Here is a 14,552-nt window from a genome sequence, read left to right as displayed (position 1 = left end):
CCCAACTACTGTCTATTATACTCTTCATTATTATCTTTCATCTATTTCTCTCATCTAAATCTTGAACTAGAGGCGTATTGTAACAGCTACATTTATATTGTAACAGCTACGGTTTTATAACAGCTACAACATGAATATTAAGTGAGCAGATCAAATCTAGATTGTAGCAGTTACGAAATTATAACTGCTACAACGTGAATATTTTTTAACAGTTATGAATCCGTATTGTGTAGTAGTTACGGTTTCGTAACAGTTACTATATGCCCGACTAATTTAGGATTTAGAAGTGAGATAATAATGAAAATAGTATATTAAAGGACAATTGGGTAATTATGTATAAGTTATCCATGGATGGAGTGAGATACCCTTTGATTAAAAATTAACAAAAGATGATCCTCGATGACTCCAAAAAAAACTAAGGACACTCTTTTGACCATTTTTTTAAAAAAGTTTTCTACTTTAGAATCATGGATCCTCACGAATCTGTCTTTTCCTTGTTTCTAGCATACTCCAACGTACTGAAACAAATACTTAAGTGAATTTTCAGTCTGACCTTGTGATTTTGCTTACCAATATCGACTCATTTGGCGATGTCATCTTTGATGGTCGTCTTCTCAGTGAAGCGGTATATGGCGACCCCGACTCGTTGTCCAGGCAGTGGCGGGTCGGTGTGCAGCAACGATACGTCGGACACCTTTCTGGCCTTACGGAAGAACACGGCGTCCCTGTTCTTCCACCTCTTCAGATGCGCCATCACGAGCACCACCTCGCTCTTCACCAACGCTCGCAGCGTCAGCAGCAGCGGATCGATGAGGTGGTCGTAGTAGACCACGTCCGACGCACGGACGGCGTCGAACGCCGGCGTCCCGTCGACGAGGAACGCCGCCGCGTCCTCGTCCTCCCCTCACCGAAGCTGGCGCACGTCGACGGAACCTCCGCGGGCGGCAATGGAGTTGGAGTTGGCGTCCGCGTTGAACCGAAGGTTGGGGAGGACATGGGGGAGGTCGGTCAGGGTGACGTGGGCGCCGAGAATGGAAGCGGCAGCGATGCCAACGAGTCCAGCACCGGATCCGAGCTCGATGATGCGGATCGCCGCTCGCCTCCCCACCAAATGCCGCTACATCTCCTCGAATTTGTTCTGGCTCTTCTTCGCCTCCTCCATTAAAGAGGAAAAGGGGATCTTCGTTCGCCATCTCTTCGCCGGGAAATGGTCGCCGGCGGCTTCTAGGGCATAGGGCAAAGCGAAATGGATGTGTTTAGGCATTCGAAGTTGAGTTATATGTTTTTTTCCCCGAGTTTGAATTTTTTTTTACTTAATTTTTTTAGCAATTTAATTAAATGTTTCTATCATACATTTTACTTCTAAATTTATCAAATTCATATATTTATTTTTTAAAATATTTTATAGTCAGATAGCGAAGAAAAAAATATTAAGAATCAATAGTGATAATCTTTAACTTCAACCATAAATAATAGAAAAATATTAATGGCTCCAAATGGTTTAGTTTAAGAAAAAAGAATATCAATACACTCAAAATAAATATAGACAAACAAATGCGGGAATTAATAACTTTTTAACAAAAGTTATTTAGTAATTTTAAAATTCTATTTAAAAAAACATATAGGCAAATTTAAAATGCATTAAAAATATAATAATATTAATTTATATATAAAGTTTGAGGAAAATTAAAAGCTCAGCTTTTTTCATTTATTGTAAAAATAACATCTCATGCCGTTGAGTCTATTTTTTATTTTTTAAATTTTTAATATTACTATAATAATTATAAAATCGTAATAATTCAATTCTAATCAATATTAATAATATCACGTTGTAGCAAATATAATTCATAGTTATTAGAGATGAAAATGAATCGAACTTGTTTGTGAGTTTTTTTGAACCAGCTTGAAAAATATTTGATTAATATTTAAAATTATTAAATTTAAATTAAACTTAAATATGTTGGATAATTTTTTCAAGTCTTATTTTGTTTGATTGTTCACAGGGTATACTTGGATAAAATCCTAATTAATTTTACATCATCTTAATTTAAATATATTCGAATAGTTCAAACCGAATTCTAATTTAAGTCATTTTAAATTATAATTCGATTTTGTTTGAATCAAGACTCAAACAATTCAAACCAAACTTAAGTTCGATTTTTATTTCTAATCGAACTCAAATCAAAATTATGTATATTTTGAACTTCGAATCGAATTCGAATTCCATATATATTTTTTAAATTTGAACTCAAATATCAATATTTTCATATTATTCGATTGGATTCAGTTTGTCGCATTCTTAACTGATACAGCATAGACAATTTATTTCTAATTAATACAAATTAATATTATATTATAACATTATGAGATTATAATCACTACGTAATTATAACAGTTATCTTTAGTCAATAATACAACAGTTAGAATCATAATTACTATAAAATACATAGTTTATTTTTAGTAATATTAATCTGTATTATATTATAATAACTATATAATTGTAACTACTATTACAACAATATAATTACAACCGTTAGGAAAGGGTAGTTATTATGATATCATTGAAAATAAAAATATTTTTAAAAATAAATTCACATTTGCCCCGAGAAGCATGAAGCTGCTGCCAAAGACACTAATGCCCATTTGGCTGATCTATCATAAAAGTCAAAGAGATGTTTGGAGGAGGATAAATGACCTTGAGCAAGCAGTCAAAGACGCTTGTTCAGACCAAATAGGGGACGATTTTCTATGCTTCGATTCTGAGTTTGTCGAAGAGGATGAAGAAACGAGAAAAAAATTTCCTGATAGTCTTTTTGAAGATGAGCAGTTAGAAGAAGCTAAGGCGAAATCCCAAGTTAACTGAAAACTATCACTGTGAAGAGACCAGAAGATCTAGCAAGTACCTCGACTGTCAAAATTACTGACTTTGTTTCATACTTTGACAATTTGAAAGGGAAGAATATCTGACTAGGTGCATGATTTTATCATTCGAAAGACTTCATTATGAATTCTTTATGGTTTTAATTTGGTGTAAAGATGAGCAGCTTGTCTAAGTTAGATGTTTGCTTTTTTTAAGCCAAATCTTTATCATGTTATAGGCTGTGTTTTGAATATGATGCTATTTTACCATGGCAAGTGCATTGTGATTGACTCTAAACTATCGAGTTTAATAATATAAATTTGTTTGTTCATGTTAAATTTCTTTATTTATTTATGATATTGATCAGAGTTTATTGATAAATATGAGTCGTAAATTTTATTTCTGAATATTATTCATGAATATTAACGTTCTCTTTAGATTCTATCAAATTTTAAAATATAAATAAATATTAATTTTATAAAGGGTGCAAGTAAAGAGAAGAAAAATAAAAGAGTGACTTCGTTAATTAGGATATTATTCAAGTTCTCATGGAATGATTCAGATTAATTTAGTGTTCAATGGCGAGGTGGATGATAATTGCAAGTTCCTCCGCTATAGTAGGAGTGATAGAGCCCTATTAGTTGTGTAAAACATAAATAAGACGGACCTAAATAAAGAACAATGACGGGGAATACATACTCTCGAGACTACAGTGTGATGGTAAAAAGGTAAGACAGATTTTATAAATAATGAAAATTCAAATCTCACTCATGACACATTGCATCTAAAGAGTTTTACAACGATAAAGCAAGTCAATATCACTAGATCGAGTGCTCAATCACAAGGTTAACCATGATATCTAATTGTTCCATCATTGCAATAACCATCACCCTAAGCTATTTGCCACAAAAATAAACCAATAACCAAGGGTTTGGTTCATAATTCTCTTGTATTTTTAATTAAACGAACCAATCTACATCGATGTTTTAGGATAATCTAATCAATTTTCAAAAATAAAAAAAATAGATAAAATTAAACTTTATTTTTTTTCCTTTTTAAATATTTAGATTGGGCTTAGTATGCAGGCTGTACTCGGCTAAGGTTCGTTCTATCACAAGTTGTTCTGGACGGCCCAAGTTCTGCTGGACCGGGCCGGAACTCCAGGCCCGTATGATGGGGCACCCTTTACAAAATTTTTGCAAAGGAGCCCTTTTATTTTTGCCCTATTTGATCAGCGCCCTTCCGTACAATTCTTTAATTCTCCTGCCCGTCGCTCGCGGCTTCGCCGCCGCGCGCTGCTCCGTTGCGTCGCTATCATCGATTCGATCGAGGCGTCGCCCCTTGCAGAAGCGCCGGTCGTCGGCAGCGGCACCGCAGCCCTCCTCCCCCTCGCGCCGCAGCTTCTCCGTCTCTTCCATCCATTCGCCTTTGCCTGCGGACTGCCTCTGGAAACAATGTATCATCCTACCCTTTCATCCTTCGATTGAGCGGGAGAATTATCAGATTGAAACCCTAATATTATTTCAGTTGCACCAGAGAACAACGTCCTCTTTCTCCACCTCACACCTTCGCGATGGAGCTGGAGAAGTATCAGATCGACTTGGGAAACCTGATGGCATTCGATGCCACTCACCATTTCGACTCCATTCCCTCTTCTCGGTGCGTAGCCATCTGTTTTTCTACTTCCGCTTAGCGTGAAAGTGGACTTTTTTTTCTTACTTGGCGATTGTGTTTTACCGGCGGACTTTTTTTCTCGATTTGGGTTTAGGACTCTTTTGTTTGAGCTTATGTGCTAAAACCCTAGCCTTACTGTGCCTATACTGCTTTTGTTTGAGCTTGTGCATTTCTCTTCGTTGTGATGATTAGGGAGGAGCTAACCAAGGTGTGCCTGGAGAAAGGAACGGAGCTAGTCCAAGCCATAGCCAATGCTCTTTTCGCACTCCCTGCTACTGAGGATCGTGATGGTACCATCGTTCATTTTCCGCAGCCAACTACCAAGCTTCCGAGGGAAAAACATGTATGTATTTGGTTCTGTGTCCTCTGTTTCCATCACGCCTTATATTAAGTTAGTTTTGAATTATTCTCAGATTTATTGCATTTTGTTATAATTAGAAGAAAATGTAAAATTTATTTCTCAACTTTCAGTAATGTGCAATGTTCTTTAGTGTAATTATAAAAGTAATATAGATCTTTTAGTGGTGAAAATGGCCAGTATTCGAATTATTGTACCTGCAAAATAATGCTATATCTGTTTAAATGGAGGAAGAGTGGATAAAATGAATTGAGCGTTGGGAGGGAAAAGGGTAAGGGAGAGAGGGATTTTCTTTGTTTTGTCTACTTGAGAGGAAGGAAGAGGAAATCTGATAAAATGACAACTTTAACCATTTGATTCTGTTATTCCCAAGTGATACAAGGTTCAACTAGTCTTTTCAACACATTTTTGTTCTTTCTCCCCTCTTCTTCTCATTTTTGGAAGGAACCAAAAGTAGGGATAAAAGAGCTAAATTGTTCCTCTATTTTTTGTTTTGTTCTTCCATACAAGTAGACAATGGACATGATTTCTACTTAATCAGACAATGTAAATCTGTGTGTGGACGACACTATGATTGGCAAACACAAAGGGTGGGTTTCTTACGAGGGAAAGAAATCAAGAAGGGAATGAGTCACTGGAAATTTTTTTCAAGTGCTCTTTCTCTCTGTTTCCTTTGGTGGAAATGAGGGTGTAAAGAGAAAGGCAGGGGAAATTTTGCTTTGGTTTTTCTCTATATTGCTTTTATCTGATTTGAACAGAAAACTCACTTTCACATGCAACGTAGCTGAAATCTAAACTTAAAAAAGATTAAATAATTTTCTTTTCAAATCCATTTTTGGTTAATGATTTTAATATATAAAGTTTTAAAATTAAACTTTACCTCCCTCCCTTCCTTCCAAGGAAACAATTGGATAAAAAATATTTGATAATTCATTTTCTATTTTTTTCTCTTATTTTTCTTTCTCTAGTTATTTTCTTCTTTGCAAGAAACATGGTCAAAAGTTGCCTGATCTTTCTTTTTGACTTTCTATTTTCCAATTTTTGGCATTGTAGATGGACGGAGTGTTGATGTAGTAGTCTATTCTTGATTCCTTGTGTTCATTTGGTTTCTGTCCTTAATTTTTTTCAATTCTCATATGCCTCTAGGAGTAATTAGCCTTAGTTTCTTTTCACTTATGTGAATATTATTCCAATTTTTGTTCATGCCAGTTCAATATCTGTTGCACTGACTTTAGTCAAGAAATTCATTCTCTCAGTTTTCTTGAACAAGAAATCAAAATAATTGTAAATTCATGTTCAAAGAGCTTCATTCAAATTATTTATGATAATTTTCATTTTGCTGCTTATAGACACTGTTCTAACTTCCTTGCATTTTCTTCCTGCAATTTCCTATATTATTACAGTGATTCAGCAAATCCATTTTTGTCAACTTTTATTCTTTTGTTTTACATATTCTTAATAACGCTGATTCAGTTTCTGTCTCTTTTCAGTTTCCCAAACCTAAGCTTCCTACAAAGTGGGAATTGTTCGCTAAAATGAAAGGTTAGCCTTACAAGAACACTTAATTCCCTAAAGTGATGATTCAGTTTTAAAATGTTTCTATAATATTTCTGTTGATTACATCCTACCAAGTCTAGAATGGTGCAACTGAATATAACTGAACATTCATTTTGCAGGTATAACGAAGCGGAAGAAAGGGAAGCGCGCTTTTGATGAACAAACTGGTACTTGGAAAAGAACTCATGGTTATGACCGGGTCAATGATGATAAAGATATACCAATCATCGAGGCTAAATTGTCAGATGGTAATGGTTCATTTTATTGTATTTTATTAAAATTGGCATCAATATTATTATTTTTTTGCCTCATACTATCGATGATATGTTAATCACTTTGCCATTTTGGGATTTTTTTAGATGCTTATAAATTTTAATATTGTTTCAATATGTAAATAGTAAAAGGAGAAAAAAATATTTTTACCTGCTCAAGGGGTGTGAGAAATTTTCCAAGTCTAAATCAATCAAATGCTAATAGTCAAGCTACCACACTGTCTACTTCATGTCTAGATCAACATTGACAATTAATTAAAATGGAAATATATAAATATATTATATGAATGTGTGTTTCAAATAAGTTTAAAGTGAAGTTCATTTATATGTGTGTGTATGTTTATATATACATAAATATACTGGACTAGAGCTGGAATAACCAAGCCATTTGTTTTCTTTTTGGTTATTGAACACTGAAATCAGACTCAAGATTGAAGGAATAAAGGATCAAATTATATGTATGTTCTGTTTACATTATTTTCTATTTTCTCCTAGTTATACATATCTGTATATAACTTCTATTACCCATTAAATATTTAATAGGGTTCTTTCACAGTCTAATTTACATCTCCATAGCCTTGGAGCTACACTCATGCGATTAAAAAAAATCATTATTGTCACGTAATGCTCTTCTGCATGATCCAATATGAACTCTCCAATTCATTACTCCATTCGGAAAAAAAAATCAATCCTAATTTTCATTTAACTATACTTTGCTTGCAACTTGTCTCCAGCAGTGATATTTGTGTTATCGTTGTTGGTCATTTCCAGTGTGTAAGTATTTTGTCTAACAACCAGCTATGGTTGAATCTGTTTGTAGTTGTCTGAATGGAGTTCAAATATGGTTATTGTTGTTTCATTCGTTTGACTCATCTATTGGTTTATCTTGCAGAGCCAGGAGAGAACCCCTTTAGCAAAAGAAAGGATGAAAAGAAAAAGCGAATTGAAAAACAAGAGAAAAATCGGTTGCAGAACCTCAAGCAGGCTGCTAAAGCTGGCGCTCTTCCAAGGTTATTGCTGTTCTTGTTATGCCTTTAATTCTGGCACTAAGAATACACAAGGAAAAAACTATTTTTTTTTGTTGAAGATTAACCATCCATATTTCTTATGTCAGTTATGCCATCAAGAGAGTCTTACAAGACTTTTTAATAGTAAAATAAAACTCTATATGGTGGATCCTAACTAGTTGAACCGTAATATTAAGGCCTTCAAGCTCATATGGTTTAGCTAGCATGTATTCTTTCTGCTGGTGGATTGCTAGCTTTACTGAGTTTATTGTGTTGTCTTCATTCTCAAACTTGTAGTTTTGGCATTGAAGTATTTGAAACTTGTAATATATATATATATATGCCTTCATCTCCCATGTATGAAATTAGTTACCCAAACGAACTCTTAACTTCCTAAAACTTATCATCTAATCTAGTAATTAACACTATTTCCTTTGTAGTCACATACAATTAGCTGCAACAGCATGGCCCATTACAGGAACCCGTGCAGATGTACCTACCAAATCTAGTAAAGAAGAACTTGAGAAAGTAGCTGGGATGGCAGCGACAGCTACAGCAAGTGGTGGGAAATTCGATCGGAAGCTTCCAGGAGAGAAACCCCTCAAGCATACCGGCAAGCATCGAAAGGTTGGTAGTACCTACATGTTTCCTATTTTCTAGCATTTCTATCTCATCTTGCAAACTGATGCCACATTAATTGTTTTCTTTTGTTCGTGTAGTTTCTCCCTGTAGTTGAAGGCAAGGGAATGAGCTCACAAGAGCAAGAACAAACAGCAAAAATTCTCGAACAGCTAATGACCAAAAGCTCCAACAATATACTTGATGTCAATAAGGTAAGATTCAGCTTGTAGTTTTTGTTTATATCATAATGAGTTCCAAAACACCACCTTATTGTTTTTATCATCACGAAACAGGCTGTCACAATGTTTAACGTGAAAAAGGAGAGGAAGCGAAGGATGGAAAAGGAGAGCCAGAGATCTTCGCCCAGCAAGCTTAAGCCAAAGAAATCTCTTAAGAAACCATCAAAGAAGCACTAAATGGTAACATCTTCACTTTATGTTACTTATTATCGTCGAATTTCTATCCTATTTTGTAGTTTACTTTTCTGTATTGATAAGAAACTGAAGACCTGGTGGATTATAGTTTAGTTACCTGTTGGGATCCCTTTATATATCCACAGTACAAACAATGTAAGCTAATCACAAATTGCTGATCAAGAAATCAAAATTAACAGTAATTGAACAAAAAAATATAGAGCTCCGGTGATCGAAGATATTGTAGCCACCGGCCGAAGATGATGACGGATACGACGTCATGTAATCGTCAAAACTCTTACTGTGCTGTAGCGCAGATCGTTTTGAAGCTCCGGCAGTGGCGAGCTACCCTCCAAGTACTCCACCACCCGGCTCATGTGAGGCCTTGCCGCCGGCAGCGGGTGCGTGCAGAGCAGCCCAAGCATCAGAACCAGCTCCACCTCCTCTGCCACAAACTCCTCCCCCAACCGGGCGTCCTTCGTCTCGAGTATCGACCCCTTTCGCCAACTTTCCAGCACCCATTCCAGTAACTCGAGCTTGTCAATGTCGGCGGCCCAATCCACCGGCCGCCGGCCGCAGGCGACCTCCAAAAGGAACGTCCCGAAGGCGAACACGTCGGTCGCGGCCGAGGCCCGCCCAGTCCGCATCAGCTCCGGCGCGATGTAGCCCATGGTTCCGACAATGTGCGTGGTCTGCGGATCGTTGCCGTGGTCGTAAAGCCTGGCCAATCCGAAGTCGCCTAACCTTCCGTTCATCTCGCTGTCGAGCAACACATTGCTCGCCTTGATGTCTCTGTGGATCACCATCTGCTCCCAGTCTTCGTGGAGGTAGAGAAGGCCCGACGCCACGCCTTTGATGATCTTAAACCTCGTCGGCCAATCGAGACATGGCCGGAGTCGATCGTACAGCAACTTATCGAGGCTGCCGTTGGGCATGTAGTCGTAGACCAAGAGGAGCTCCCCCTTTCGCCGGCAATAGCCCAGCAGCCGGACGAGGTTTCGGTGCCGGAGACGGCCAAGGCTAACGATCTCTGCGACGAACTCCTTCATCCCCTGCCTCGACTCATGAGACACTCTTTTTACGGCGACATCCAGTTTGGTCATCGGTAAAACCCCTCGGTACACCCTGCCGAATCCACCGTCGCCGAGTGAATTCTCCTCCGAGAAGCCGCCGGTGGCGTCGAACAAGTCCTTGTACGAGAACCGGTGAGGGCCGTACTCCCTCTCCCAGTCTTCGAGAAGCTCCGCATACTTCATCCTTCTCCTCACCACCAAAGCCACCACGCCGGCGATCGCCAAAACAACTCCGGCGGAAGCCAGCGGGATCCCGACCACCAAAAGCGTCGATCTGCCGCCGGATTTGGTTCGAGGAAGCGAAGGTAGCAACGAGTAGTCTAGAGCTCGCGCCGTGCCGTTGATCTTGAAGCTCCAGCCGAGCACATAGTGAGCCGTTCGAAAAGAACCAGTGGAAGCAGAGAAGCCAACAAACATAGAATCCAAGAACACCGGCGAAAGATCGATCTCCCTCGATATCAGCGGCCTCCTCGGCTTCGCCGTTGGAACCGGAGCCAAGGTAACATTGAGCCGCATGCTCTCTGCATCATATTCCACCCAAGCTTGCATGACTTGCTCGCCGAGAAGGCTCAAATTCTGGAACACACCGGTGTCATCGGAAAAGTAACCGGCGTGGACCGAAAAGTTGGACACCACGCCGTTAACATCGATCCCGACGTGGTTGTTGTCGATGTCGTGGATATCAGGGTTAAAGACGGTGTCGAGCTCGACGGCGAAGACGTGGTTGGTGGAGTTGCCATTGTTGTCGTGATTGAAGAGGCCCAGGTAATGACTTCCCAGCGCGCTGGAGAAGTTGTCGGAGCCGGAGATGAAGAAGGTGAGGCCGTTGCCACCGATGTACTCGTCTTTGAGGATGGTGGCGAAGACGAAGGTGGTGGAGAAGGAGAAGACGGTCCCGTTGTGACGAGGTGGCCGGAATTGAATTTCCGACGGGTGGAAAGCATAGCCTCTCACCTGCCTCGTGTTGTTGGTGAGCCTCAAGAGGCCGTTGGAGGTGATCGTGGCAGTGTCGTCGAGGGTGAGGTTTGCTCCCCGGAAGCCGTTCAAGGTGAAGTCTTCGCCGGCGCCGGTGGCGACTCCGGCGGAGAGACGGTGGCGGAGTAAGAGGAACAAGAGGAGGCAAAGGAAGGTGCTCTGCCCCATGTCACAAGTTTCAATCTTTGGAACATCTTGTCTAGATTCAGTCCCCTAGATTTATGAAATCCAATCGATTCTAAATTTTTCTGTTACTCCAAAATTGACCAGTGAAAAATCTTGAGTCGACTAACGCAACCAAAGAAAAGTCAACCATCCTCGACAAGACTTTTACCCGGACTTCTCTTCCTCGACTCGAGGCATTATGCCAAGCAAACAAAACGGCAACGATCTTTCTAGAATGCATTATGTGGTCGTTGGCTATGCATTACCGGCGGATCTTTCCGTTGGACAATTTTATTATCTGAAATTACAAAGAAAATTATCGAATTGAAATGAATTTAATTTCAATTTATGTGCTGGAAGGTTTGAATAAATAATTTTAAATTATCAGTGGAGTTGATTTGACTTAATTTTCTGAAAGCTTAGAATTGTAATCCTTGATAGGTGCAAGTGCCCGAGTACTTTTGAGTTCGAGTTGAAAATCAGGATTCCGATTGCTCCCGAGTCCTAGTAGAAAGTCGGAAGCAGTAGAACGAGCGTTGAGTCGGTCAAGGACTGTGAGTGTAGAGTCGGCCGAGTACGTATTGAGTCGTTGAGTATTCTAAGACTTGAGACATTGAGGCCTCCGAGTGTAGAGTCTGGTAAGCCAAGGTCTAGTCGTCGAGTCATCGAGTATCGAGTCTGGTGTGAAGTTGCCCGACTACCTAAATCGGGAAGAGGCTTGCTTGAGCCTGATGCCGAGTCGAGAGAAAAGTAGGTACTTGTGACAGTATCCTGAGTGTGTTTCCGAGTGCTCGAAAACTAGATGTTAAGATCTGCGTTCAATGCAGACTCCTTAAAACAGATTCCCCTCATCTCCGACTGTGTTTCAAGGTTGTTGTAGGTCGTCTGTTTTTCATTATACAATGACAAATCGTGATTCACACCAAGCACTAGTGGTCACAGCGAACTGAGAGGTACCTGAATATTATCACTAGTATTCTGCCGAGTAAGAGATTCACGACAGACAAAATGAGAGTGAGGGGATGCATGTGGATGAAGATCTTTTTGCTATAGCTTTTGGTCTTTAATTAATTGCCTAATTAATTCTTCTGTTACACTCTTGAGCAATAGCAAAAAGATGATTCAATTGACAAAACATTGATTGATTCACTTAGATAAATTTTGCCCTGATCGGTCCAACATTCCATGCGCGTAAGTTGTATTCTTACATAAGTCAACTTAATTTAATGCAATCCGGGCTTTAGATTTGCACCCCTATGCACCCAAGCGTAAGAGAAAGTCTCTCCTCATGTATTTATTTATAACATACATGCTTGTGAAACAATATAAATTAACTAATAAACCTTGAAACTTCTAATGTAAGATTAAAGTCTCTTTCACGAAGTCTCCTTCATCCATCCCACCTCTTTGTCCATTCATGTTTTTAACACTTTTAAGATCTTGTCATATTCTTGGTTGGATTTTCAGCTTTTAGTAGTGTTTATCTAGTCGTGACACCAGGGCCGGCCCTGGCCCAGGGCAACCAGGGCGACCGCCCAGGGCCCAGCCCGATCAGGGGCCCAAAAATTTTTTAATATAGGTATATATATTTAGGGCATTTTCTGCCCAAACCCTAAACGATCCGCTCCCCTTCACGCCGCCAGCTCCCCCTTCACGCCGCCCCCTCTTCTAGTCTTCTGTCCGCACACAGCACCGCCTCCGGCGTCCGGCGTCCGGCGTCCGGCGTCCGCGCTGCTCCGCCTCAATCTTCTCCGGCCGTCCGGCGTTCGCGTCCGCGTTCGCGTCCCGGCGTCCGCCGTCCCGCGAGTCAGCCTCCGCATCCCGCGTCCGCCGTCCGCGAGTCGGCCTCCGCGTCCGGCGACTGCGAGTCGGCCTCCGCTTCCGGCGCCGCCTCCGGGTCCGGGATCCGCCCTCCGCTTCCGGCGCTGCCTCCGGGCTTCGCGTCCCGCGCCGCCTCCGGGCTCCGCGTCCGCGCCGCCTCTGGGCTCCGCGTCCAGCGGCGTTCATTGAAGCGTCTGCCGTCTGCTGTCTGCAGGCGGCAGGCCTGCAGTGCTACTGCTGCAGTGCTGCTCACACTGCGTCCGGCGCCGCCTCCGGGATCCGGCCTCCGCTTCCGGCCGCCGGGATCCCGCTTCCGGCGCCGCCTCCGGGCTCCGCGTCCGGCGCCGCCTCTGGGCTCCGCGTCCAGCGGCGTTCATTGAAGAAGCGTCTGCTGTCTGCTGTCTGGCTGGCGTCTGCAGGCTTGGCTGCCTGCAGTGCTACTGTTGCAGTGTTGGCTTGTTGCTCACACAGTCACACTGCGTCCGGCTCCTTCGAGACTCAAGTTCGGCAGCCTTCAGTCCCTTCACTCATTCTGATCTGAATCATCAAATTAGGTTTTATTGTTCTTTTCTAGTTCATTTTATTTTATTATCTTTGCTCACCAGGCAACTATCTAAGATGGAAGTTATTACATTGTTTTGTTATGTATATATACTAAATGATCAGGTATGAATACCTGATCCTAGTATGACCTCGTAGGAATAGGCTAATGTGTTTATTAGTTGTACTTGTTTTTAGATGATTGAAATATAACTTAATCGATTGTTATTGTTGTTCCTTTTTGAGTCTATATAATTTAGTTACCTTATAAATTAATTGATAAGATGGGGCACATTTTATCATTTCGCCCAGGGCACCTACATGCCCAGGACCGGCCCTGCGTGACACAAGTGTAAGTTGAACGATATGGTTCGCGTGGAGTGGTAGGAACCCTACGAGGGATTAAGGGTTTTGTGAACGGCTCCTCGTGAAGACTTCCTTCGCATTGGTTTTAGTTTGGATTGATCCTTGCTAGATCTAGTGTTATGGCTCGAGGATTACTCAGTCTCGGGTACATCCACAGATGCAATAAACGAAACAAATTTTATGAGAAGAAAAATAGGCTGCTAATACCAAATCAGAATCTGAGTATTTCTCACAACAAGAGTCAAGTAGCACATGTTTGAGACAGTTTTGATTCTGAGAGCTACAGAGTTGATAGTCGATAGCTCTTGTTTCTAAAAGAATTGCTCTCAGATCGGCTATCTCATGATAAAGATTTGGGACACAGTTCCCATAGAACCAGGCATTCCAAAGCACATACTTGTGTTTTGAAGATCTGAAACTGCAATTACAACAGATTTTTCTATGGCTTCTAATGTTTTAGTCGATGAAAGCTCTAGGGAAACTTTGAAATTGAGTGATGGTAAGGGTAGGACAAAAGGTTGGATGAACAGCAAGAGATGTCGCGGTGGAAGCTGATCATACTGATCCGAACCGAACCTATAACAAGTTGCCCATATATGATTAGCATGGTGAAGAAGGTTCCGTTCCCCTCAGTACTATTGAACTGAACCTAAACAGAGTTTAACGATCTTCCCAAACCCACCAACACCAAGAATGAGAGATTCATGCTCCTCTAGATCAAATTCCTCCAAATCATCCTCCTCTAGCTCGACAGAACCACCATCTCCAATCCCACCAATCGTTTAGATTTTCTCAAGCTTCTTCTACTGATCGCCTTTACCAAGAACAGAGGGATCTTGGTCATAGAATC

General features: G+C 40.8%; 3 protein-coding genes across 4 annotated transcripts; 1 reads left to right on the top strand and 2 right to left on the bottom strand.

Annotated features, from left to right (window-relative positions):
* Positions 1 to 361: 361 nt before the first annotated feature.
* Positions 362 to 4,278, bottom strand: LOC141832594 (uncharacterized). Its single transcript, XM_074720075.1, is given in 2 exon segments — positions 362 to 1,100; positions 4,109 to 4,278. Coding segments are annotated over 2 exon segments (690 nt in total). The 3' UTR covers positions 362 to 580.
* Positions 4,144 to 8,965, top strand: LOC141832214 (ribosome biogenesis regulatory protein homolog). Of its 2 annotated transcripts, none has more exons than XM_074719702.1 (9): positions 4,144 to 4,316; positions 4,397 to 4,519; positions 4,727 to 4,877; positions 6,383 to 6,434; positions 6,569 to 6,697; positions 7,614 to 7,731; positions 8,169 to 8,355; positions 8,448 to 8,561; positions 8,643 to 8,965. In XM_074719702.1, the coding sequence occupies exons 2-9, from the start codon at positions 4,434 to 4,436 to the stop codon at positions 8,763 to 8,765; spliced, it is 960 nt and encodes a 319-aa protein (XP_074575803.1). In that variant the 5' UTR covers positions 4,144 to 4,316; positions 4,397 to 4,433; the 3' UTR covers positions 8,766 to 8,965. The 2 variants fall into 2 exon arrangements, with proteins under 2 accessions (XP_074575803.1, XP_074575802.1); XM_074719701.1 differs by having other exon boundaries at positions 4,388 to 4,519.
* On the bottom strand, positions 8,942 to 10,978 carry LOC141831571 (L-type lectin-domain containing receptor kinase SIT2-like). Its single transcript, XM_074718955.1, has one exon. It carries the CDS (start codon positions 10,976 to 10,978, stop codon positions 9,041 to 9,043), a length of 1,938 nt encoding a protein of 645 aa, XP_074575056.1. The 3' UTR covers positions 8,942 to 9,040.
* Positions 10,979 to 14,552: the final 3,574 nt, after the last annotated feature.

Source organism: Curcuma longa, chromosome 7, assembly GCF_044706935.1.
Source record: "Curcuma longa cultivar G26 ecotype Majalengka, Jawa Barat chromosome 7, ITB_CL_G26_1.1, whole genome shotgun sequence".
NCBI lineage: Eukaryota > Viridiplantae > Streptophyta > Magnoliopsida > Zingiberales > Zingiberaceae > Curcuma > Curcuma longa.
Note: the sequence above shows the minus strand (reverse complement) of the source record. Positions and strands in the feature narration are given on the sequence as shown.